This window comes from Mirounga leonina, unplaced genomic scaffold, assembly GCF_011800145.1.
Source record: "Mirounga leonina isolate KUSES-001 unplaced genomic scaffold, KU_Mleo_1.0 Mir_204, whole genome shotgun sequence".
Taxonomy (NCBI): Eukaryota; Metazoa; Chordata; class Mammalia; order Carnivora; family Phocidae; genus Mirounga; species Mirounga leonina.
The window spans coordinates 3,042,341-3,067,744 of NW_023270513.1; the positions used below are offsets into that span (position 1 = coordinate 3,042,341).

The 25,404-nt window shown below is 40.5% G+C and overlaps 1 protein-coding gene across 6 annotated transcripts; it reads left to right on the plus strand.

Annotated features, from left to right (window-relative positions):
- Positions 1-83: 83 nt before the first annotated feature.
- Positions 84-23,949, plus strand: ITGB1BP2 (integrin subunit beta 1 binding protein 2). 6 transcript variants are annotated; one of them, XM_035028725.1, is made up of 13 exons: positions 84-700; positions 948-997; positions 1,087-1,143; positions 1,222-1,367; positions 2,068-2,162; positions 2,268-2,326; positions 2,462-2,532; positions 2,654-2,753; positions 3,019-3,132; positions 3,377-3,439; positions 8,400-8,438; positions 19,597-19,638; positions 23,682-23,949. In XM_035028725.1, exons 1-12 carry the CDS (start codon positions 637-639, stop codon positions 19,603-19,605), a joined length of 867 nt encoding a protein of 288 aa, XP_034884616.1. In that variant the 5' UTR covers positions 84-636; the 3' UTR covers positions 19,606-19,638; positions 23,682-23,949. The 6 variants fall into 6 exon arrangements, with proteins under 6 accessions (XP_034884616.1, XP_034884615.1, XP_034884614.1 ...); XM_035028724.1 differs by lacking the exon at positions 23,682-23,949 and adding an exon at positions 20,250-20,318; XM_035028723.1 differs by lacking the exon at positions 19,597-19,638.
- Positions 23,950-25,404: the final 1,455 nt, after the last annotated feature.

The window sequence follows — 25,404 nt, forward strand, 5'->3', positions numbered from 1 at the left end:
GCTGTTTTTGAAAGGGAATGGAGGGAGGGGAGGTCTGTCTCAAGAGATAAGCATAGGTTCGATAAGTATAATCCTTTATTACCTTTTGCTCAAAAGTTTGAATCATCCATTTAGGCAAATTTGGGGAGGTTGGATGCATACTATGGCTTCTGTGGTTGACAAAGATTGGTGCTATTGGCGGTACACAGAAGCAATGAGGATGAGAGGAAAGCTGCTGCTTTGAAAGAGGAAGAAAATGAGTTGGAGGAACTGGGGTACCTTCGTTGAGCTGGGAGGGGTCTCAAAATTGGGATTCATTTCTGAGCAGCTGCTGGTATGTCAGAGGCTTGGAATTGGCCTGGTAAATCTAAAACTGTCTCAGCAGTGGTTAGCTGACCTCACCCAAGTTCCAAGCCCTACTCTGCCTGATCATTTTTTCTTGAGCCCCAGAGCTAAAATGCTCCTGAGCGCTCTCCTATTGGTTGAGAAGACCAGTTGAAGTTCCCTTGCCCATGTTAGGAGGTGTACGCCTCCTGAACTAAAGATAGAAACAGCTGGCCCTTGCAGACAGCTAAAAGCCTCCAGACTAAGAGGTGTTCCCCACTCGGCAGCCAGACTCCTTGAAATACCCTTTCAGTAATTCTACCAACGTCCTCCATGTCTCTACTCTGCCATAACAAAGGCTGTGGGCAGCACTTTGACCCCAATGCCAACCTTCCCGGTGAGTGAGTAATTCTGATTTTGCCAGGGGGCTCTTGTGAGTGCTGGGGGAGTGGTCAGCTGTGGGCAGTCTGTTAAAGGAGCAGAGAAATTTAGTGTATCTGACCTAATTTAATTGGTCTGGGTGGTCTTCAATCTTATTTTTACGTTCTAAAGAAAAACCATGAGCATATAAATCTGTGGAAGACGTAAGAGAAGTGATACTTGGTATAGTTGCCTTTCCTTGATCCTTCTGCTGGTATCCACAGATTCCTGTTGCCATCACCCTGGGGTCCCAATCTTCCATGATGCACTGAAGGTGAGGAGTAGGCAAGAGGGGATAGCAAGAGCATTTCCCAAAGGAAATATAGCCAGGAATCTAAGCTGAGCTGGGTCTTTTGTTATCAGGGTTGGTCCTGCTGCCGGAAGCGAACTGTAGATTTCTCTGAGTTCTTAAACATCAAGGTAAATTATTTACTTCCTTGGATTCTGTCCCTAATAGAAGGATTCTATCCCTAAACCTTCTTTCCTTATCTGTACTAGGGCTGTACTGTGGGACCACACTGTGCTGAGAAGCTCCCTGAGGCTCCTCAACCTGAGGTGCCTGCCACAAGCAGTTCACTTCAGGAGCAAAAACCTCTGAATACGATTCCAAAGTCAGCAGAGACTTTGCGTCGGGAGAGGCCCAAGTAAAGAGGAGGAAGTCCCTGGGTTTTTCCTACATTCATGGAGCTTCCTAGAAGTGATTAATGGGTCACTGGGGCTTGGGGACTAGGGATAAGAGGAGGGCCAAGTGTCAGGGTTTTGTGTATATTTTATACCTTAGGGGAAATTTGTATCCAGAAATAATGTCTTTGCTTTAAGGTTGGTATGGGGGTGATGGGATAGGTATTTAAAGTCAATAGAGTAGATGGCCCCTCATAAATACGTAGTTATAATACAAGAGAGATTGTTGAGAATGACTTGATTTTTTTTTTCTCTTTGGAAAAAAGCTTTAAAATGAGTTTTACATCAAGAAAAAGATGCAGTATTGACAGCCAAACGGCTGTAGAGAATAAATTAATTTTGTGGAAGTAGCATGAGCAACAGAAGAAAGTCACATTAGGTCCACAATTAGAAGAGGACGAGGATATGATGCAGTTCTGCAAAGAAATGTAGATTGAGAGCAACTGAATAGATGGGCAAAAAAGCCCTAGGGATTTCCCCAGGGTTCAGGGACTTGGGATGTCCACAAAGAAGATAATTGGCAATGGAGTTGCTACCCAACTTTTCCAACCCTGCCCCCACTTTCACCAGATTTCTCTGACACCATTACAACTGGTGGGAGTGTTGGAGCTAATGATCATGGTTAATGGGTCAGAACTAAATCACCCCACCCATACCCCCTAGGTCAGAGTTGCCTCCAAAGCTGCTTCCACTAAATATATCCCAAGCCCTGGAAATGGCATTGGAACAGAAGGAATTAGACCAGGAACCTGGAGCAGGTAAGTGGGTCCTCAGTAGGACAGGCTTTGCAGACTGGAATTTAGTGAAAGTGGCAATTAGGTGGAGGGAATAGATAGATTCCTGACTCTGTTTCCTTTGCTCAGGACTTGACAGTAGTCTGATCCGGACTGGTTCCAGCTGCCAGAATCCAGGATGTGATGCTGTGAGTAAGAGCTTATAAGGGGTACAAGCATGTGGCTGAGAGATGCTATACCTGGGATGACGGTATAGATATGAGGCTATGTGGGGTATACTTTAGAATGACCTGATTCTTCTGATTCTCCTTTACCCATCTTAGGTTTACCAAGGCCCTGAGAGTGATGCTACTCCATGTACCTACCACCCAGGAGCACCTCGATTCCATGAGGGGTGAGAGAGGGGACTGGGTAGGGTCTATAAGGCCAGTTTCTCCCACTGTTGATCATAATATGGGAGTGGAAGCTCATGGGGAGGGGAAAGGAGATTCAGTTGAATTATCCTCCTACCTCAGGATGAAGTCTTGGAGCTGTTGTGGCATCCAGACCCTGGATTTTGGGGCATTCCTGGCACAGCCAGGATGCAGAGTTGGTAGGCATGACTGGGGGAAGCAGGTAAGCCCAGCTTTCTTGAACTTTTAATTAGAACCCAATTCCAGAAATAATTACCCCTCCATGTACCTCATGGCCAAGCTCTCTATCTCCTCCCTTTTGTACAGACCAAATAAGATTCTGCTTATCCTCAACAGCCTGGAGGCTTTGCCATATGAAGTAGTATTAATCTTTCTGAGATTCTGTGTCTCTTCTCTAGACACACCTGAGAACTTCCCTTGGGTGAAGAGTTCATTCTTACCACACACATTTCACATCCTCTCTTTAGCTGCCAGCGTCTTGCCGTCATGATTGGCACCAGACAGATTCCTTAGTAGTGGTGACTGTATATGGCCAGATTCCACTTCCTGCGTTCAACTGGGTGAAGGCCAGTCAAACTGAGGTGAGGAATGTCTGATGCTGGTTGGGAGGCTGGTGAATTGGGTAATACTACAATTTTACAGGCAGAGTTGCTGTATGCAGCAAACATGTGGGCTCCATAGTCCCCTGAGAGGAAGAGCTAGTAGGTCAGGACTATCTGGCTGACCTGTAGATATAGGGCTCACACCTCTGGCCTGGTTCTCTGTTGTAATAGCTTGTTCTGACCTTCTAGGATTGTTACTACCCCTGTAATTCTTTTTTCTCAGCTCCATATCCACATTGTCTTTGATGGTAACCGTGTGTTCCAGGCACAGATGAAGCTCTGGGGGGTAAGTGAAGATAAGGGGCACAGGAGGGGGAGGAAGATGGGGTAAAAAGAAGGACCAGACTGGAATGAATAGAGGGTGTCTTGAGGGAAGGAATTATAGTGGGAAAGTGGAGGTTTTCTCTTCATTTGCTTTGATATTCTTTCTCCCCCTTTCTCTTTTTTCTCTCCCCTCCTCCTTCTCCTCCTTCTTTCCTCTTTCTCTCTTTGTTACTGTATCATTTTGTTCCTCCCCTATCTTGTTTTGCCCACCTTACATTTGTTTATTTTTCTTTGTCATTCATTACCACCCACCCTGACCCCAATCCCTTTGATTTCCTCATTTTCTTCTTCTTGTGTTCCTCTATCTTTTCCTCCTCCTCAGGTCATAAACGTGGAGCAGAGCTCTGTCTCCTTGATGCCATCTCGGGTTGAAATCTCCTTGGTCAAGGCTGACCCAGGATCCTGGGCCCAGCTGGAGCACCCTGATGCACTAGCTGAGAAGGCTAAGGCAGGGGTTGGGTTAGAGATGGATGAGGAAGAATCTGAGGATTCAGATGATGATCTGAGCTGGACAGAGGAGGAGGAAGAGGAGGAAGCAATGGGGGAATAGTGACACCAGTCAAGTATCTAGATAGGACCTCAGTGGTTCCCTTAGAATCTCAGAGACCAGGATATGGTTGGCCATGTGGTGTCATTGAGCAGCAGCAGGCTGAAGGAGGGGAGAACAAAAGTGTCCAAACCATGCTGTTTTTTTCCCTGAAATAAATCTTGTATTCTGCAGTTTCACATAGTGTCGTTCTCTCACCTCACTATCTGTAAGATTGTCTTCATTCCCCCCAGCTTCTGTGTGTCTTTAACACACGTGTGTGAAAACAAGCACATGTACATTCAATCTGTTCTTTACAATCACCAGGTAATCTACTGAGTACTTATTGTGTGCCCAGTTGTGTGTTAGGTGGTTTAGAGCTATCTTTTTTTTTTTTTTTTAATATTCAGGAAGAGCCATAACACTTTATTTTTTTTTACTTTTTATTTTTATTTATTTTTTTCCCCAGTGATTCATCAGTCAGTTTAGAGCTATCTGAGAAACAGAAGACTTATTTATTCCTCTCAGGAAAATTGTAGTCTGGCTGACAGACTAATCTACATTAAATAATAATAAACATTATCAGGTAGCTTAACTGAGTGTTAAATTGTACAGTACAGTTATTAAGAGCTATAGGAGTTGAGAGAGAGTGGAGTGATTAATGTGGACTATAGTAGAAAGGGAAAGCTCCATGGAAGAACATTTTTTAACAGCTTTGTTGGGATACAATTCACATATCATACAATTCACCCATTTAAAGTGTAAAATTCAGTGTTTTTTAAGTATACTCAGAGTTGTGCAACCACAATCAATTTTCATCACTCCAAAAAGAAACCCTATACCCATTAGCAGTCACTACCAGTATCCCCCCCCCAAACTCATAGCTGTGGACAACCACTAATGTACTTTCTGCCTCTATGGATTTACCTGTTCTGGATATTTCATATGACTGGAGTCATATAATATGTGGGCTTTTGTAAGAGGCTTCTTTCACTTAGCATATGTTTTCACAGTTCCTCCATGTTGTAACGTGTATCAGTACCTCATTCCTTTTATGGCTGAATAATATTCCATTGTGCGGATATACCACATTATGTTTATTTCATCAATTGAGGTACCTTTGGGTTGTTTCCATTATTCTGAATAATGCTCCTACGAACATTTATATACAAGTTTTTATGTGGACTTTTGTTTTCACTTCTCTTGGATATATACCTAGGAGTATAATTTCTGGGTCAAATGGTAACTTTAACCTTTTAAGAAACTGCCAGACTGTTTTCCAAAGAGGCTGTACCATTTTACATTCCCATCAGCAGTGTAAGGGTTCCAGTTTCTCCACATCCTCAATAACACTTGTTATTTGTCCTTTTTTTATGGGTGTGAAGTGGAATTTCATTATGGTTTTAACTGCATTTCCCCAATGATAATGATGTTGAGCATATTTTCATGTGCTTATTGGCCATTTGTGTTCTTATTTGGAGAAATGTCTATTCAAATCCTTTGCCCATTTGTTAACTTAGCTTGCCTTTTTATTGAGTTGTATGAATTTTTTTTTAAAGATTGTATTTATTTATTTGACAGAGACACAGCGAGAGAGGGAACACAAGCAGGGGGAGTGGGAGAGGGAGTAGGCTTTCCGCTGAGCAGGGAGCCCGATGCGGGGCTCGATCCCAGGACCCTGGGACCATGACCTGAGCTGAAGGCAGACGCTTAATGACTGAGCCACCCAGGTGCCTCAGAGTTGTACGAATTTTTTAAATATATTCTGGAGACAAGTCTCTTGTCAGATATATGACTTGGAAATATTTTCTCCCATTCCGTGTTTTGTCTTTCTACTTCCTTGATGGTGTCCTTTGGTACACAAAAGTTTTTAACTTCTATGAAGTTATTTATATGAAGAATTTATCTTTTCTTTGGTTGCTTATATTTTTGATGTCATAGCCAAAAAAAACATTGCTTAATTCAAGGTCATGAAGAAGATTCGCTCCTATGTTTTCAAAGGGATTTATAGTTTTACTCTTACATTTAGGTCTTTGATCCATTTTGAGTTATTTTTTATATGTGGCATGAGGTAGGATTCCAACTTTATGTTTTTGCATATGGGTATCTAGTTGTCCCAGCACCATTTGTTGAGAAGGCTATTCTGTCCCCATTGGATTGTCTTAGCACCCTAGTTGAAAATCAATTGACCAAAAATATAAGGGGTAAGAGACACGTTTTGAATGGAAATTTGTTGGAATGAGAAATTTGGATGGGTATGGAAGAGTGGGGAGAGCCAAACTGAGGCTGGAAGGTGTTTTATTTTACTTTCTGTGTTTTATTTTAAATTCCAGAAGTAATACATTGTCACTGTAAAATACTCAGTGCAGAAGTATGTAGAGTAAAAAGTAAATGTTCCTCTTTAGACTCTTTCCAAGCTTAGTCCCTTTGCTGTTTGGAACCACTGCTAACATATCAGACAGAGGATGTGTTTAAGGGAGGGAACAAAAAAGTTAGTTGAGTGTAGCTAGATTGGGAGGAGGCTAAAATTCTAGATGAAGGATTTTGAACATGATTTAAAAGAGAGTTAGAATTAAACTCTATCTCTGAAACTCATAGCATACTATATTGAATTTAAATAAAATAAATTTTAAGGGGCGCCTGGGTGGCTCAGTTGGTTAAGCGACTGCCTTCGGCTCGGGTCATGATCCCAGGGTCCTGGGATCAAGCCCCGCATCGGGATCCCTGCTTGGCGGGAAACCTGCTTCTCCCTTTCCCACTCCCCCTGCTTGTGTTCCCTCTCTCAGTGTCTCTCTCTCTCTCTCTCTGTTAAGTAAATAAATAAAATCTTTAAATAAAATAAAATGTAAAAAAGAGAGAAAGGCAGTATAGGCCTTTTAAAAATGTAGATTCTTTTTTTTTAATATTTTTTATTTACTCATTTGAGAAAGAGTGAGCCTGAGCAATAGCACGAGCAGGGGGTAGGGACAGAGAGAGAGGGAGAAGCAGACTCCCAGCTTAGCAGGGAGCCTAATGCAGGGCTCGATCCCAGGACCCTGGGATCATGACCTGAGCTAAAGGCAGACGTTTATTTTATTTTATTTTATTTTTTTAAAGATTTTATTTATTTATTTGACAGAGAGAGACACAGCGAGAGAGGGAACACAAGCAGGAGGAGTGGGAGAGGGAGAAGCAGGCCTCCCGCCGAGCAGGGAGCCCGATGCGGGGCTCGATCCCAGGACCCTGGGACCATGACCTGAGCCAAAGGCAGACGCTTAACAACTGAGCCACCCAGGCGCCCCAAGGCAGACGTTTAAATGAGCTACCCTGGTGCCCCTAAAATGTAGATTCTTTTTTTTTTTTTTTTAAGATTTTATTTGACAGAGAGAGACACAGCGAGAGAGGGAACACAAGCAGGGGGAGTGGGAGAGGGAGAAGCAAGCTTCCCGCGGAGCAGGGAGCCCTATGCGGGGCTGGATCCCAGGACCCTGGGATCATGACCTGAGCCAAAGGCAGACGCTTAACAACTGAGCCACCCAGGTGCCCCTAAAATGTAGATTCTTAATCAGAGGAGTGATTATTTCTTTCTTGAGTCTCCTTTGAGTTAGATTTACTCCCTCAACAGGGTGACCAGGAATCTGGGAGATTCAAACTCTAAGAAACTTCACACTAGGAAGCTTCACCAAGCCCTCAAAATGATCTCAAATTCTTTTTTTTTTTTTTTAAGATTTTATTTATTTATTTGACAGTGAGAGAGGGAACACAAGCAGGGGGAGTGGGAGAGGGAGAAGCAGGCTTCCCACTGAGCAGGGAGCCTGATGCGGGGCTCGATCCCAGGACCCTGGGATCATGACCCGAGCCGAAGGCAGACGCTTAATGACTGAGCCACCCAGGCACCCCATCAAATTCTTTTCATAGCACTCTTTTCTCTCAGTTCAGATTCAAGGAACATAAGGTCTCATTGGGAGCTAGAAGTAAGATGGAGGTGGGAGAACGGACATGGGCAGCAAAGGTAAGGGGTCACAGGACAGCATGGCTGAGGATTTGGAGATTGACGCAAGATTAGGGGATATTGGAGAATGCATCCAGGGAATGCATCTCAACCTCACAGAGAAGTTTGATCAGAGTTAAAGGGGCTTCCTGGACTTCCAGGAAATTCAGCATTTCTGGCTCATTTCTCTGCTCTCGTTATATGGATTTGAAGTACAAATAAGTTTTCCCCTTGACCTGAACCTTTCAGATCCTTTCAAACCCTGGCAGCGGTCTACTTTTAATGTCATTTTTCTACAGGTGAGTTGACATCAATAGGGGCTTTGATGGACATTAAAAAAATTTAGAGGTGTAGAATGCATATAGAAAAGTGCAGAAAGTGCACTAATCTTAAATGTACAACTTTTTTCTATCTTATCAAAATCAGGGGACCAGCAACTACTCAGATTTCCTGGAGAGGATGAAGGTGAGGAATCAAAAAGTTAAAGTAACCCTTGTTGTATATAAACTTGATCTATAAAATTTCAAGTTTATAGAATTAATAACGTAATGTACTTATTTTACATAGTCCAAAGCCTAAAATGTAAGAAAGTTTCAAGCAGGTGCATAACATTAATAATAATAACAACAACAATAACCATAGCTACTGTTTCTCATACAAACTAACATGCCAGACACTATGCTAAGTGCTTTGCATGTGTTATCTCATTTACTTCCCTACTTCCCACCATCAAATGTACATATCTGTTCACATTAGCACAAATCCTCTCCTTACCTCCTTTACACTTCTTATTTCTTCCCATTGTACTTTGTATCCTGTTCCCTCACACCTTCCCAGGAACTTTATACTATTAATTATCCTTTCTCTCTCCTGTTTATTCAACCTTTCCCTCTCATTGGATATTTTCATTGACATTTAAACATGCTCAAGTCTCCGATTTTACAAAAACAATTTCCCTTGACTACATAACCCTTTCCAACTGCTACTTAACTCCTCTCTCTCCTTTATAAGTGAACTTCTTGAAATAACTATTCATTTTCTATTTCCACCTTCTTATTCCCTTCAAAACACACTTTAATTTGACTTCCAACCCACTCAGTCTGTAGTGATAAGGTCACTTTGGGCCATCAAGTCACTAAATCCAATGGGTACTTTTTAGTCCTTGTCTTACTTGATCTCACAAGCAAAAATTGACACTCATGATAGTTTCTTCCTTGAAATAACATTTAATACATTGGCTTCTATGACCCACGGCTCCTCTCGGCTGTCCTCCTACTTCTCTGGCCATTCCTTTCAGTCTCCTTTGCCGGCTCTTCGTTTTCTACCTGGCCATCAAGTGATGAAGTTCCTCAGGATGTAGCCCTAGTCTTGCTCTCTTCTTATATATAACTCTTCTAGACATTTTCAATTATGCCCATGACTTCAAATACCACCCACATGCAGATGACTCACACATTTTTATCTCTAGGTCATATCTGTCCTTTGAGGTCCAGATTTGTATATTACAGTAATAATAGCTAACACATATTTAGAACAGTGTTTGGCATATATAGTAAGTACTATATAAGTGTTTGCTATTGTTAGTACTACTATTACTCCTCTTTCTCTTCACCAAAAGCTTTCACTTCAGACTATTAGGAAAGTTGGGGTGTTTTTTTCTCTTGGAGAGGAGGGACACATCTTCAATATCCAATTTTATAATGTTTCAATAAGAAAATAGGATTTTTTTTTAAAGATTTTATTTATTTATTCACGAGAGACAGAGAGAGAGAGAGAGAGAAGCAGAGGGAGAAACAGGCTCCCAAGGAGCAGGAAGCCCGATATGGGACTCGATCCCAGGACCCTGGGATCATGACCTGAGCCGAAGGCAGATGCTTAACCATCTGAGCCACCCAGGATTTTCTTTTTTTTTTAAAGATTTTTATTTATTTATTTGACAGAGAGAGAGACAGTGAGAGAGGAAACACAAGGAGGGGGAGTGGGAGAGGGAGACGCAGGCTTCCCGCTGGGCAAGGAGTCCGACACGGGGCTCGATCCCAGGACCCCGGGACTGTGACCGGAGCCGAAGGCAGACGCTAAACAACTGAGCCACCCAGGCGCCCGAAAATAGGATTTTCTTGACAGTCAGGTTTTGCTAGTCCACAGAGTGATAACATATTTAACATACCATTGCCTCAGCTCTAGGATTAAGGGAGATTGTATTCACCTGCTGAAGGAATGAAGCATCATGTATAGAATGCCACTGTGCTAACCACTTCTACCCACATTATTTTACTTAATCCTCACACCTGCTCTGTGAGGTAGGTATTATTATCCCAAATTTTTATAGATGAGGAAACCAAGACTCAGGGCAGGAAATAGCTTGCTTGAAGTAACATAGCTACTGATTAAAACTCAGTCATTGCTGAGAACTGTCCTAGAGCCATTTGAGAATATCCAAAACCTAAGGACCCAACTGAGGTCTTAGAAGAGGGGTCTTAGAAGAGAAGCATAACACCAAGCCACTCTAGCCTAGCAGAGTCCCTTTGACAAGCCTATCTAGGAACCAGCAAAGCATTTGGTGGATCAGTGATATCTCATACTGATGTAACACCTTTCCAAAAAACTTTTGCACCAGATCAGAGTTACTATTTCTGGGATCCTTGCCTTCACTGTCCCCTTTCTCCGTTTCTGCTCCCCAAGTCCCAGAACACTGCTACAGGGAGAACCGAGCAGAGCAATATAAATTCGTGCTGTCCAATATCAACTTGGCCTTGCAGCTGCTCAGCAACCCTTTTATTTGTCTCATACGTTCCCTGGCACTCTCCCCACAGAGGCTGTTCCCTGATCTTCCTCTTCTCAAATTCCAGCTCCTCCGGTTCCACTCCTTCAGACTAATATACACGCTTTCATGAGATGCTTGACAGTTCAATAACATTGTTCTAAAACTTTTTTTTTTAGGGAATTTAAAACATGTACAAAAGTAGACAGAATAGTATAATGAATCCCCATTTACCAAACACTCAGCTTCAACTAGTATCAACTTTCACACACTCGTTTCATCTATCTCCTTTCCATATTATTTTGGAGCATATCCCAGACATGATATCATTTCATACTTAAATATTTTAGTATGTATCATTAAGAGGTAAGGATCCTTTTTTTTTAAAAAAAAAAATCATAGTTGTAATACCATTAGCACACATAAACAAGCAATATTCCCTTTAATATCATTAAGTGCCAATCAGTATTTAAATTTCCAATAGTTTCATAAATGTCAAAAGAATTTTTTACAGCTTTTTTCTTTGAATCAGTATCCAAATAAAGCCTACACATTGTGATTGGTGGATATGTATTGTATGTCACTTTTATCTATTTTTTTAAGTAAGCTCTACGCCCACTGTGGGGCTTGAACTCATGACCCAGAGATTGAGTCGTATGCCAGGCACCCCATATGTTACTTTTAAACTAAAGGTTCCCTTTCATCTCTTTTTTTCCTTGCAATTTTTTACTGAGGAAATCAGATTATTTTTCAGTAGAGGTTTGTCTGGGTTTTGCTGATTGCATCTCTGCTGTACAGTTTAAAATATTTCCTTGACCTCTGTTGTATATATTGGTAAAATCAGTGTCTGTACAATGCATCTTTTTTATTCATTGTCCTATTTTCAGTGGGGTGGGGAAATTGTCCGTGTGACCAAATAAGTGGAAGGTGTCTGGCTTGGCAAGCGACTCAGGAAAGAGCTAGGACTCTTTAGCAGTACTGAAACAGATGGTTGGGGTCAGAGCTCAATAAATAGTAACGGAGGTCCAGGCAAGATAGGATGGGTGAGGGGCCGTGCAGTGTCAGATTTCCACTCTGCTGGTATGTAGAGCAGGACAGGCAAGGAAGTGGTGATCAGGCTGAAGTCAGAACTGGAAAAGGAGATGTAGTACTTGAGGTAGCAGTTGGGATTATTTCTCAGGGATTACTCTACTTGCTATACCCTGTTTTCTAAATATATCTTTTCCATTCGTTCCCACCTCTGTGCCTTTGCCCAGGATGTTTCCTCTGTTTGGAATATCATCTCCTTTGTCTCCACATATCCAAATCCTATTTATCTTTAATGACCAGTGCAAGTTCTTTGTTTTCCATATTTTTGCTTGTAGAATCATAAAATATCTCTAAAAGGATAAATAAGAGATCAAGAATATTAATTGCTTGGAGCGCCTGGGTGGCTCAGTTGGTTAGACATCTGACTCTTTGTTTCGGCTCAGGTCGTGATCTCAGGGTCATAGGGATTGAGCCCTGCATCGGGCTCTGCACTCAGCACGCAGTCTGCTCGAGATTCTCTCTAAATAAATAAATAAAACCTAAAAAAAAAAAAAAAAGAATATTGATTGCTTTTCCAGGAAGGGAATTGGATGGCTAGAGGACAGGGCTGGAAGGGAGAAAGATATTACTGATTTATTGCAGGAGAGACACTGATGAAAGTGTCTACTATGAATTCGGTAGAAATAGAAGCAGGGAGATTGAGTAGAATGAGGAGGGTCTGGAACAGCCTCTGTGGGGAGAGTGCCAGGGAACATATGAGACAAATAAAGGAATTGCTGAGCAGCTGCAAGGGCCAAGTTGATATTGGACAGCATGAATTTATATTGGTCTGCTCGGTTCTCCCTGTAGCAGTGTTCTGGGATTTGGGGAGCAGAAAGGAAGAAAGGGGACAGTGAAAGCAGGGATCCCAAGGACCATAACACTGAATCTGGTGTAACTGGGAGATAACTGATCTGGATGAAGTGAGAGATAAAGTACCTAGGGGTTCCACTGAGATTAGAGTTGAAGAGATCAGAGACAAACCAGTTGTTTGGAGAAGTGTTTCATCAGTGTGAGATATGAATGATTAACCAAGGGACTCATTGGTTCCCAGATAGGCTTGTCAAAGGGACTCTTCTAGGACTCCACTGGGGTCCTTAGGTTATGGATATTCTCAAATGGCTCTAGAACAGGGGTTTTAAGGTGGAATTCATCACTGAAATTGGAGCTTCTGCAAGAGGCATGGTGGGAGGAGTAGCAAAAAATTAAACTACTCTTTATTGAGCCTTTAATGTGATCTAAGCTCTGTAATAAATCTGTCTATTCTGTTATCTTTTTCAATAAATTTTTATTTTTTTTTTTGCGAGAGAGAGAATGAGAGAGAGCACGAGAGGGAGGAGGGTCAGAGGGAGAAGCAGACTCCCTGCCGAGCAGGGAGCCTGTTGTGGGACTCGATCCCGGGACTCCAGGATCATGACCTGAGCCGAAGGCAGTCGCTTAACCAACTGAGCCACCCAGGCGCCCCTGTTATCTTTTTCTGTCTCTATATAATATATACATGTATCTCAAATGAGAATATATTTAATTCTCAAAACAGTATATTAAAAGCATTATTATTGTAATTTTTAAAAAGATTTTATTTATTTATTTGAGAGAGAGAAAAACAGAGATAGAGAGAGCACAAGCTGGGAGGAGAGGGAGAAGCAGGGAGCCCGACGCGGGGCTCAATCCCAGGACCCTGGGATCATGACCTGAGCCAAAGGCAGACGCTTAACTGACTGAGCCACCCAGGTGCCCTTATTACCATTTTTATAAAATGAGGAAATTGAGCTTCAGGGGGATTACATAATTTTCCCTAGGTCACACAGCTATCAAGTGTCAGAGCCTGGGACAGAAATCTAGGTCTTGACTACAAAGCCCGTGTTCTTTGGTGTTCCAGCAGTACTTTCTAGCAAACACCTCCGTCCCTCCACAAATGAATCCTATTTTGCCAGTGACATCTGTTATAAAATTATAGATGCATTATCACCAAAAATAGTTATACACTGAATTGAAAACTTTTGATGAGTAAAGAGTTAATTGAGTAGGATGGAAGAGATACTTAGAGGCAGTGAAACTAATTGAAGATAATTGGCAGTGGTCCAGGGGAGAAAGCTAAGACCCTAGACTAAGTGGGCATGATAGTAAGAATGGAGGAGAGAGTCATAGATGTAAGAGATATGTCTTAGTTCAGGCTGCTATGACAAAGTATCATAGTCTGGGTAGTTTATAAACAACAGAGATTTATTTCTCATAGTTCTGGAGGCTGGAAGTCTGAGATCAGAGTACCAACACAGTTGAGTTCTGATGAGGGCCCTCTACTAGGTGGAGAGCAGAGAGAGGAAGCAAGCTGTCTCATGACTCTTAAAAGGGTATTAATCTTATTTATGACCTCATCTAATCCTAATTACCTCCCAGAGGCCCTACCTCCTAATACCATCATATTGGGGGGGGTAGGATTTCAATATATGAATTATAAGGGGACATAATCAGTCTGTAACAAGATAGTTCCACAGGTAAGAATGAAAGTAATATGGCTGTGCTGTTCTGTGTTTCTTGAACTTACACAACTCACTCCCTCCTCAGTGCCTCTGTAATATCTGATCCCCCTGCCTGGAATAGTCTCCTTCCAGGTTTTTGAATAGCTGGCTCCTTCTTGTTATCCATGTCTCAGCTCGTGATAGGTAACCAATTCATTATCTTGAAAATTAATCAATAAAGGGAGAGAATCAAGCATTTATCCTGCCTTTCCCATCTGAACTGGGTAACAAAATAGATGGGGTGATATGTCTTTTTACAAAAGTATTCCAATGAATGAAAAGAAATAATAAAATCAGAACATCACTTTTTGGCAATCCTTGATAAATAGATATAAATAGTAAGCATCAACGGCTTCTAAGATTATAAAGAGAAAACAGATACTGTATCCATCCAATAGTCATACCAAAGAGATGGAACCCGAGTTTGATTTAGTCTTTGGATCCAGCTGCCAATTTGTAGGAAATAGACAGGAACTGCACAATGCCTGGGTAATCAGCAAAATCCACAGGTAGAAGCTTTACAGGTCAAACTGCTCAAGTTCTTCCACCAAAAAAAAAAAAAAAATCACAGCTCAGAGGCCTTTCTTGACCATCCCCTCTAAATTAGCACCTACTGTCCACGTTACTATCACATTACACCATTTGATTTTCCCCATAGCCTTTATCATCAACTGAGGTTTCTTTACATGAGAAACAGTATAGCATTAACAGTTAAGAGGACAAACTATAACATCAGGCTGCCTGGGTTCAAATCTTGACTACTTAAGATCTATGTGCCTCAGTTTCCCCAACTGTAAAATGGGATTAATAACAGTGCCTAGAGGTGCACCTGGGTGGCTCAGTCGTTAAGTGTCTGCCTTCGGCTCAGGTCATGATCCCAGGGTCCTGGGATGGAGCCCCGCATCGGACTCCCTGCTCCGCGGGAAGCCTGCTTCTCCCTCTCCCACTCCCCCTGCTTGTGTTCCTGCTCTCGCTATCTCTCTCTGTCAAATAAATAAAATCTTTAAAAAAAAACAAAACAGTGCCTAGATCAGAAGGTCATTAGTAGTATTGAATGAGTTAACATATCTAAAGAGCTTAGTACAGTGTCTGGTATAGGATAAGCATTATAAAAATGTTAACACTATTAATGCATAATCAGTTTTTTATTTGTACATTATTTCTCTCACTAGAATATAAGTCTGTATTTATGCACTATTCCCAGAACCTAAAACTGCCTAGCACATATATAATACATGCTCAATAAATATTTGTTGAATGACGGGCCTGGATTAGAGTGGCAAAGAATAGACAAGAAAGAGACACATAAGATATTATTTAAAAAGAAGAAACAAACCTTGGACTTGGTGATTTTTTTTTTTTCTGATATGGGATGGAATGGTATAAGATGACTACTCCAAGGCTTCAAGTTTAAGTAATAGGTAGAAGGCTAGTGCTTTTAACAAAAATAGAAGTGGGAACTAGAGCTAATATTTGAATATTCTGATAATTTTATTTTAGATATGAGTTTGAAATTATGGCAAAATATGACTAGAAATGCTAGTAGGAAGTTAATTGTAAATACAAAATTAGAATTCATGAGAAAAGCCAGCACTGAAAATAGATTTGAGTATCATCTTCATCAATGTGAGACTTAAATATTCAACTTTCATCTCTAAAAAAACAAAAACTGCAAAAGTGAATAAAATGGAAAATAAAATATTTGAACCCTTAAATTTATCCTTCAGAGGAAGTCACTGTTAGTTTGGTGTGTATCCTTTCAAACATTTTCTATGCATTTGCAAACATATTGGCATATAACATGTAGGGACATAGTAAAAGTCCAAGTGGCTATCTATATACATATGGAGAAATTTGTTTTTTCTTTTTGGCCAATTTGAAATCATTCTATAATATTTTTCCATTGCTTGCTTAGTCATTAAATATGTCCTCTATAGTCCTTGAAGATATTTCCATGTCAATATGTATAGATCTCTGACATTCTTTTTTGTGCTGCATAGTACTTGATTGTACATATATGCTATGATTTATCTATCTGTTCCCCTACTGATGGACACTTAGGTTGTTTCCAGTTTTTTGTCATTACAAATTATGCAGCAATGAGAATCATTTTACATGTATCTTTACTATTTGTGCTAATATTTCTTAAAGATAGATTCTTAGAAGTGGAATTGCTGAAAAGAAGACATATACATTTTTATATATCTTATATATCTAAAGAAGACATATACATTTTTATATATCTAAAATGTTAATAGAGGGGAGCCTGGCTGGCTCAGTCAGAAGAGCACATGACTCTTGATCTCAGGTCATGAGTTCGAGCCCCACATTGGTGTAGAGATTACTTAAAAAATAAATTTAAGGGATGCCTGGGTGGCTAAGTCGGTTAAACATCTGCCTTCAGCTCAGGTCATGATCCCAGGGTCCTGGGAATGAGTCCCACATCGGGCTCCTTCCCACATTGGGTTCCTTGCTCAGCGGGGAGCCTGCTTCTCCCTCTGCCTGCTGCCCCCCCCCCCCCGCTTGTGTGTGTGCTCTGTCTCTCTCCCTCTCTCTGGCAAATAAATAAAACCTTAAAATAAATAAATAAATAAATAAATAAATAAATAAATAAATAAATAAATATTTAAAAATATTAATAGGGGAGCACCTGGGTGGCTCAGTGGGTTAAGCTTCTGCCTTCAGCTCAGGTCATGATCCCGGGGTCCTGGGATCGAGCCCCACATCAGACTCCTTGCTCAGTGGGGAGCCTGCTTCTCCTGCTCCCTCTCCTGCTCCCTCTGCTGCTCGCCCTGCTTGTGTTCTCTCTCTCTCAAATAAATAAATAAAATCTTTTAAAGAAGTAAAATATGTTAATAGGTACTATTCAATTTCCCTCCACAAAAACTATTCCAATTTACATGGCCATCCAGCAATGTATGAGGTACCAGTTTTCCCAATAACCTCATCAATACTTTGTTATCAATTAAAAAATATTTATCAACCAGATGTGCAAATGATGGTATCTCATTTTTATTTTGCATTTCCTCTGATTACAAGAAAGGGTGAGGGGCAGCTGGGTGACTCAGTTGGTTAAGCATCCAACTCTTGATTTCGGCTCAGGTCATGATCTCAGGGTCGTGGGATCAAGCCCCAAGTGGAGCTCCGTGCTCAGCAGGGAGTCTACTTGAGATTCTCTCTACCTCTTCCCATCCCCCACTTGCAATCTCTCTCAAATAAATAAAATCTTTTAAAAAAACAAAGGGTGAGGGGCGCCTAGGTGGCTTAGTCATTAAGCGTCTGCCTTCGGCTCAGGTCATGATCCCAGGGTCCTGGGATTGAGCCCCCCCTGGGGCTCCCTGCTCAGCGGGAAGCCTGCTTCTCCCTCTCCCACTCCCTGCTTGTGTTCCCTCTCTCGCTGTCTCTCTCTGTCAAATAAAATCTTTTAAGAAAATAAAAATAAAAAACAAAGGGTGAGCATTTTTCTTTTTTACTAAATATTCATATACAGACTTTCAATTAAACTTAGTTTTCAGGGGCACCTGGGTGGCTCAGTTGGTTGAGTGTCTGCCTTTGGCTCAGGTCATGATCCTGGGGTCCTGGGTTTGAGTCCCGCATTGGGCTCCCTGTTTGGCAGGGAGCCTGCTTCTCTAAAAAATATTAAATAAATAAACAAACAAACTAAACGAATTAACTTAGTTTTCAGCCCCATGTGTCATGCTCATTTTCTTGTTTTCTTGGATCCTGAAGCCTTTCCATAGTTTTAGTGGTAAAATTGCCCCTTCTCATCTGTATCCTTTTTTTTTTCTTCAATTTTTTTAAGTAGGCTCCATGCCCAGCGTGGAGCCCAATGCGGGGCTTGAACTCACAACCCTGAGATCAAGACCTGAGCTGAGATTGAGAATTGGACACTTAACTTACGGAGCCACCCAGGCATCCCCTGGGTGGCTCTGTATCCTTTGCACTAGGCCAGAATTTCTTCCTAGCTACTATTTCAGGTACCATTTCTCAAATGGCTTTCCTGCTTCTAGAGAACACCTGGAACTTTTTGTCCTTTGTGTTTGACATATTTTGTATATTAGTATACTTTTAGTGGTGTCTCAGAAGGGTTCTGAAATGCTGTATTTGTCATACTAAATTCGTAAGTTCGAGCCCCAACTTGGGTATAGAGATTACTTTAAAAAATAAATTCCCACATGTAACTGCGTCTCTATTCAGTTCCACTTGTTTGTCTATTCTTTCTTATTTTTTATTTTTTAAAGTACTCTGTACACCCAACATGGGGCTCCAATTCATAACCCCAAGGTCAAGAGTCTCATGCTCTACCAAGTGAGCCAGCCAGGCACCCCTGCTTGTCTATTTTGAAGCATATCACACCTTTATATAGTAATTTTATATCTGGTAGGCAAGTCTTCCCTTATTTCTTTTTTCTATCTTTTAAAAGTTTCTTGGCTTTTTCTGTATATTCTTTCAGATAAACTTCAGAACCAACTTGTCTGGTATTCACACCCTACCCCCCCCAATCCCAATGAGATTGTTATGGAAATTTATAGTTATTTGAAATTTTTTTCAATTGTAAAACCTCTTATTGAGGAATATTGCATATAGCCTTCAGCAATATTTTATAGTTGTGTTTTTTTTTTTTTAATAATAATGGTTCTATAGGCCAGGCTCTATTTTTTTTTTTAAAGATTTTATTTATTTATTTGACAGAGAGAGACACAGTGAGAGAGGGAACACCAGCAGGGGGAGGGGGAGAAGGAGAAGCAGGCTCCCCGCAGAGCAGGGAGCCCGATGTGGGACTTGATCCCAGGACCCTGGGATCATGACCTGAGCCGAAGGCAGTCGCTTAACCGACTGAGCCACCCAGGCGCCCAATATTTTATAGTTTTATTCATATAAATGTTTTATACATATCTTTTCTGTGTGATTTTATTTTTAAGTAATCTCTACATCCAACGTGGGGCTTGAACTTACAACCCCTAAGATAAGAGTCAGATGCTCTACTGACTGAGCCAGACAGGCACTCCTTTTTGTACATTCCTTGTTGGATTTAATTCTGTCATTTTTTTCCATTACTATGAATGGGATCTTTTTCCCCATTATATTTTCTAATTGGATATTTTAATATAAAGAAATTTTTTATAGAGAAGTTATTGATTTCAAACAAACTCTTCCTGTTTAATTATTTCTCAGTTGATTTTCTTAGATTATATATCCCATGTAAACAAGGACATTTTATGACTCTTCCTTTACAATATTTATAACTTTTATCTTCTTTTAATGTTTTCACTAGAACCTGTAGAAGAATGTTGAGTAGTGGTATTTGTAAAAACAGGTGAGTATTCTTGATTTGTTCTGACTTCAAGGTGAATGCCACTAATATTTCGCTATGGAGTATGATGGTTGTCATTGTTATCTATACTCTATCAAGTTATAAATTCTCTTGTTCCTAGCCTACTGAGAAAATATTTTTAAGGTACTACAAACACAAGCTAAAAAATTCAAATAGTATAAAAGAGTAGGTGAAGAGATGCCCATCTCTATTCCCCAGTTTCCCAATTCCCTTACTGAGAAGCTATTCCTATTAACGATTTTTATGTGAACTACCAGAAATAAATCAATGCAGATATAAGAATATATGTGAAAAAATATGTATGTGAATATGTTATTTTGTACACAAAGAGTGTTGTACTATAAACACCTTCTAAACCCTGTGGGTTTGTTGTTGTTGTTGTTGTTGTTGTTGTTGTTGATAAATCAGCTGTCAGTCATTTCTTTGTAGGTAATCTATCTTTTCTTTTTAGCTTTTTTTTCCTACTTTCATTATGGAAAATTTCAAACATACAAGAGTAAAGAAAATAGTATACTGAATCCCCATGTACCTGTCACCCAGCTTCAGTGATTATTAACTCATGGCCAATCTTGTTTCATCTATATTCCCCTAAGACCTGCTCCCCAACCTGCACACCAAGGTTATTCTGAAGCAAATATCAGACATCGTATTACTTCATTTTATCCATAAACATTTTGGTATGTATCTCTAAAATATAAGGACTTTTATTAAACATAAACATTTATGTGTTTATTTTGAGTTTGTTGTCAAGGATTGTCAGGTTCCAAATGAGGACTATACATTGCAATTGGTTGATGTTTCTTTTTTTTTTTTTTAAATGTTTTATTTATTCATGAGAGTCAGAGAGAGAGATAGAGAGAGGCAGTGGCAGAGGGAGAAGCAGGCTCCCCGCTGAGCAGGGAGCCCGATGCGGGACTCGATCCCAGGACCCTGGGATCGTGACCTGAGCCGAAGGCAGAGGCTTAACCATCTGAGCCACCCAGGCGCCCCTGCAATTGGTTGATGTTTCGTAAATCTCTTAATCTATAGGTGCCCCCTCCTTCTCCCCCTCCTTTTATTCTCCCATGGGATTTACTTGTTGAAGAAACTGGGTGGTTCATCCTGTAGTGCTTCCTATAGAATGGATTTTAGTGATTGCATCCCTGTGGTGGTGTTCCCCTGTTCTTTTTATTTCCTGAATATTGATTAGATCTAAGGCTTGATTAGATTTAGATTCCGGTTCTATTTTTTTCCTCTTTTGGGGGGCTAGAATATGTCATAGGTAGTGTTGTATACTTTTATAAGTAGGTAACAAATCTCTTGCTCCTTTTAAGATATTCTCTTTGATGTTCTGAAGTTTCACTACAATGTGTCTAGGTGGGGATTTCTTTCTTTGTTTCTTTTTCATGTTTGGGATTCCTGAATCTTGGAGATTGGCATCTTTCACCAATTCTCAGCTATTTTTTTCTTCAAATACTGCTGTTCCACTGTTTTCTCTATTCCTCACCTGAACTCCAGTTGGACATCACCTGTAAGCATGGGGCCTTTTAAACTTAGGCTGTAGGGGGGTGCTTGGGTGGCTCAGTTGGTTAAGCATCTGGCTCTTGGTTTTGGCTCAGGTCATGATCTCGCAGTGGTAGGATCAGGCTGCATCGTGCTCTGTGCTCAGTGCCGGGCGGGGCTGGGGTGGTTCTGCTTCAGATTCTCTCCCTCTCCCTCCCGCTCACTCTCTCTCAAACAAACAAACTTAAGCTGTAGGCCACCAGAGATCAGAAGACTTCAGAGCAAAAGTCTGCTCCAGAACTTACCCAGCAGAGTTGTGGTTATTCATCGTTTCCTATACTTTACTCTCAGTGTACCATATATATGTATATGGATGGAGATATATATATCTGTACACACTTAAAAATATATCTTGAAATTCATTCCATATCACTGTATAATCTACCTCATTCCTTTCTCTTTTTTCCTTTTTTAAAAAGATTTTATTTATTTGACAGAGAGAGACACACTGAGAGAGGGAACACAAGCAGGGGGGTGGTAGAGGGAGAAGCAGGCTTCCTGCCGAGCAGGGAGCTCGATGTGGGGCTCGATCCCAGGACCCTGGGGTCATGACCCAAGCCCAAGGCAGCTGCTTAATCGACTGAGCCACCCAGGTGCCCCAGTTCATTCCTTTTTTTCATGTATTGAGGTATAACTTACATTTTAGTAAAATGCATGTATCTTAAGTATATATTTTTATATGCATATACATTTATGTAACCTCCCCCCAGGTCTAAATATAGAACATTTCCAGCACCACAGAAGGCTGGCTCCTTGTGCTCCCTCTTTTTACCCACTCCCAGGATTAACTACATTCTGACTTCTATGGTCATAGATTAGTTTTGCCTATATTTGAATTTCATATAAAGGGTATGTACTCTTTTTGCCTCTAACTTCTTTCATTCAGCATTTTCTGTGAGCTTCATCTATGTTGTTGAATATATCAGTAGTTCTTTTTCATTGTTGTGTAGAATTCTACCTTCTTTAAATTAACTTACATTTTATGGATATATCATAATTTAGTTAACCAGTCCTCTACTGATGGACATTTAAGTGGTTTTTTTTTTCAGTCTTTTGTTACTACAAACACTGCATATTTATTCATGTATCTTTGCCAATATGTGTAATTATATCGGTGGGATAAAATCTTAGATATGTTGTGAGTGCTAGGTGAAAGATGATGTGCATTATTAATTTTTTGAAGATTTTATTTATTTATTTATTTGAGAGAGGGGAGAGGAGCAGAGGGAGAGGGACAAGCAGACTCCGCACTGAACGTGGAGCCTGATGTGGGGCTTGATCCCACAACCCTGAGAAAATGACCTGAGCCGAAATCAAGAGTTGGGCCCTTAACTGACTGAGGCACTCACGTGCCCTGTGCATTATTAGTTTTAATAAATAATGCCAAATTGCCTTCAAAGAGGATGTATTATATTAAATAACAATATATGCGAGGGCCTGTTTCCCAACATCTTTGCCAACTATTAACAAATATTTTTATCTTTGCTGATCTGACAGGTAACACATAGAAACATGTAGTTAATACATATTTTTTAACTAAAAATACATGCACATGGTAAGAAAATTCAAGCAATATGAAAGGATATACAATGAAATTTATATATTACCCCTACTCCTAGTCCCTAGTTCCCCTGGTTCCCTTTCCAGACTACCACTATTGTCAGTTTCTCATGAATCTTCCAGATACATTCTGTGCATATCATGCAAATGCAAGTATAAATGGGTGTATGTGTGTGCACATGTGTTTGGATATCTCTATCTGGCAGATACTTTGATGAAAACAAGTTTACTTTCCCCCTTCCCCTTAAAAATCTATCTATATCTATGTATCTATATCCATTTCTTCTCTCTTTTTTTTTTTCACAAATGGCAGCAGGCTATTCACTCTGCTTTTTTCATTTAACATATCTTTGAGATTGTGTCATAATACATTTACAGCTGCCTTTTCTTTTTTATGGTTATATCATTTATTTAACCAGTTCCAGGTATTTTCATTGTTTTCAATATCCCGTTATTACAATCTCCTTGAACACACTTATTTGTATACATTTGACAGTATGTTTATAGGATAAATTCCTAGAAGTATGGTTCGTGGATCAAAGTGGTTAGTGGCTGATGTGATTCCCTGCCCCAAATCCATTCTGCATCTTCCCCATTGTTTAATGGTCATAAAGTTTGAAGGGGTGGAATTGATCTCAGCCCCAGCTTCTGGCTGGGGTGTACCACCCTCCTAACCCAATCAGGGTAAGCCCATCCCCCATGCCTTAGTGATTGGTTCTGACTACCCAGGCCATAGCCAATGAGTGCAAACCACTGTCCTGTCAAGGGGATTGCTCAGGAATGAGCCATTGACCCAATTCAAGTTAATGAAATGTTAGATGATGTTTGTTGAAATATTTGGGAGAAGGTTTTTGGTTTTGGTTTTGTTCTTTGCTCGTCTGAGACAGATAACAGAAGCCAACTTTGTCTCTTCTTTTGGACAGTGTGGTATGGCTGATTTGAAGCCTTCAAATGCTACAGCCCTTTTGCTACCAAGAAGGAAGTCAAATCTATGATGAAGTTCACACTTTGGAAGACAGATCTGACAGAAAGAAATTAGGTCCTTGGTGATATTGTTGATCCATGGAATCAAATCAACTGCAGAGTTCTCTCATCCCCTGGAATTTGCATTTGTATGAACCCATAAATCCTCTTTATTGTTTAAGCCTATTGGAGTTGGGTTTTGTTACCAATAAGAAGGCTTTAAAAGTTTTTGATAAGTCGCCTTCCCAAAGTTATACCAATTTACAATGCCAACAACAAAATACAAGAGTGTCTGTTTCACCCCACCCTTGCCAAAACAATGTATTGTCAAACTTTCTGATATTGCCATTTCTACTGGAAAAGAGTGTTATCTCATTGTATTTTTAACATGATCTTTTTATCATGAGTAAGGTTAAGCTTCTTTCTAATATGTTTCAAAGTTACATGTATTTCCTTTGTGTGTATGTGAATATATGTGTATATTGCTCATGTCGTCTGCCTAGTTTTCTATTTCTCTTTTTCTTATTGCTTTGTAGAAGCTTTTTGTATACTAAGAAAATCAGGCCTTTGTCAAATGGGTTGTAATATTTTTTCTGAGTTTCTCCTTTGGCTTTCGACTTTACTTTTATTTCGTTTTTTTTAAAATTTTATTTGCATTTATCTATGCAGAATTTTACTCCCAGGCCTTAAGTTTTTGTTTCTTGTTTCTTCTGTGATACCTGTTTCTTCTGCGTAACTTCCTCTTCTGGTTTAGGAACAGTCTGCTCTTTTTCGGTAAGGATCATCTCAATGTGGCAGCAAGAGCTCCTGTATGGGTTAATCCACCCATGAGCCCTGTACGTTCTATGCCGCAGTTTTTGGGGCTTTGTTCACCTGGATGTGCTCAATGACCAGAGAATCTACATCTGAACCTTTAAGTTCAGCATTACTCTCTCATTTTTAAGCATGTGCAGTAAAAACTCAGCACTCTTCTTGGGCCACCAACCCTATGTCCAGCCCACCATTTGGCCCCGGGTACACCTCCCAACTCCACCATTGTAGTGAGGGAATGGCACACCCTGCTTCTGTAAAGTGATGTCTTTCAGATACTTGGTGGCTTTTCAGATATGCATACCCTTGATGGCCTGGGCAGTTTCACGTGTGTTATTAAAGTGAACACAAAGATTTGAACCTCTTGATTTGGATGATTTCATAGGGTTTTCTGGGTCAAGTGAATAGTGAACCATTTTCAGAGGTCACCTCAGGCCACTAGAGGGGAAGAGGAAGAGCGGTGGCTCCTGGGAGAATTCATGAGAACTCGATCTCCTATTTTCGTATTTTTTAATGGCCAAATATGTATAACATGAAATTTACCATTTTATTTCTTTATTTTTTTAAAGGTTTTATTTGTTCATTTGAGAGAGAGAAAGAGAACACGAGCGGGGATGGGGAATAGAGTGGGGGAGAGGCGGAGGGTAAAGGAGAAGCAGACTCCCTGCTGAACAGGGAGCCCCATGCAGGGCTCAATCCCAGGACTCTGGGATCATGACCTGAACCGAAGGCAGACGCTTAACCGACTGAGCCACCCAGGCACCCCATGACTTTGTGATTTTTTTTTATTATGTTAATGTGGTGTATCACATTGATTGATTTGCATATGTTGAACCATCCTTGCATCCCAGGGATAAATCCCACTTGGACATG

Coding starts and splice junctions, on each gene's coding strand:
- ITGB1BP2 (XM_035028722.1), top strand. CDS start 637: ATGTCTCTACTCTGCCATAACAAAGGCTGTGGGCAGCACTTTGACCCC. Junction 701..947: donor CCCCAATGCCAACCTTCCCG/GTGAGTGAGTAA, acceptor TGGTATCCACAG/ATTCCTGTTGCCATCACCCT. Junction 3,440..3,799: donor CACAGATGAAGCTCTGGGGG/GTAAGTGAAGAT, acceptor CCTCCTCCTCAG/GTCATAAACGTGGAGCAGAG.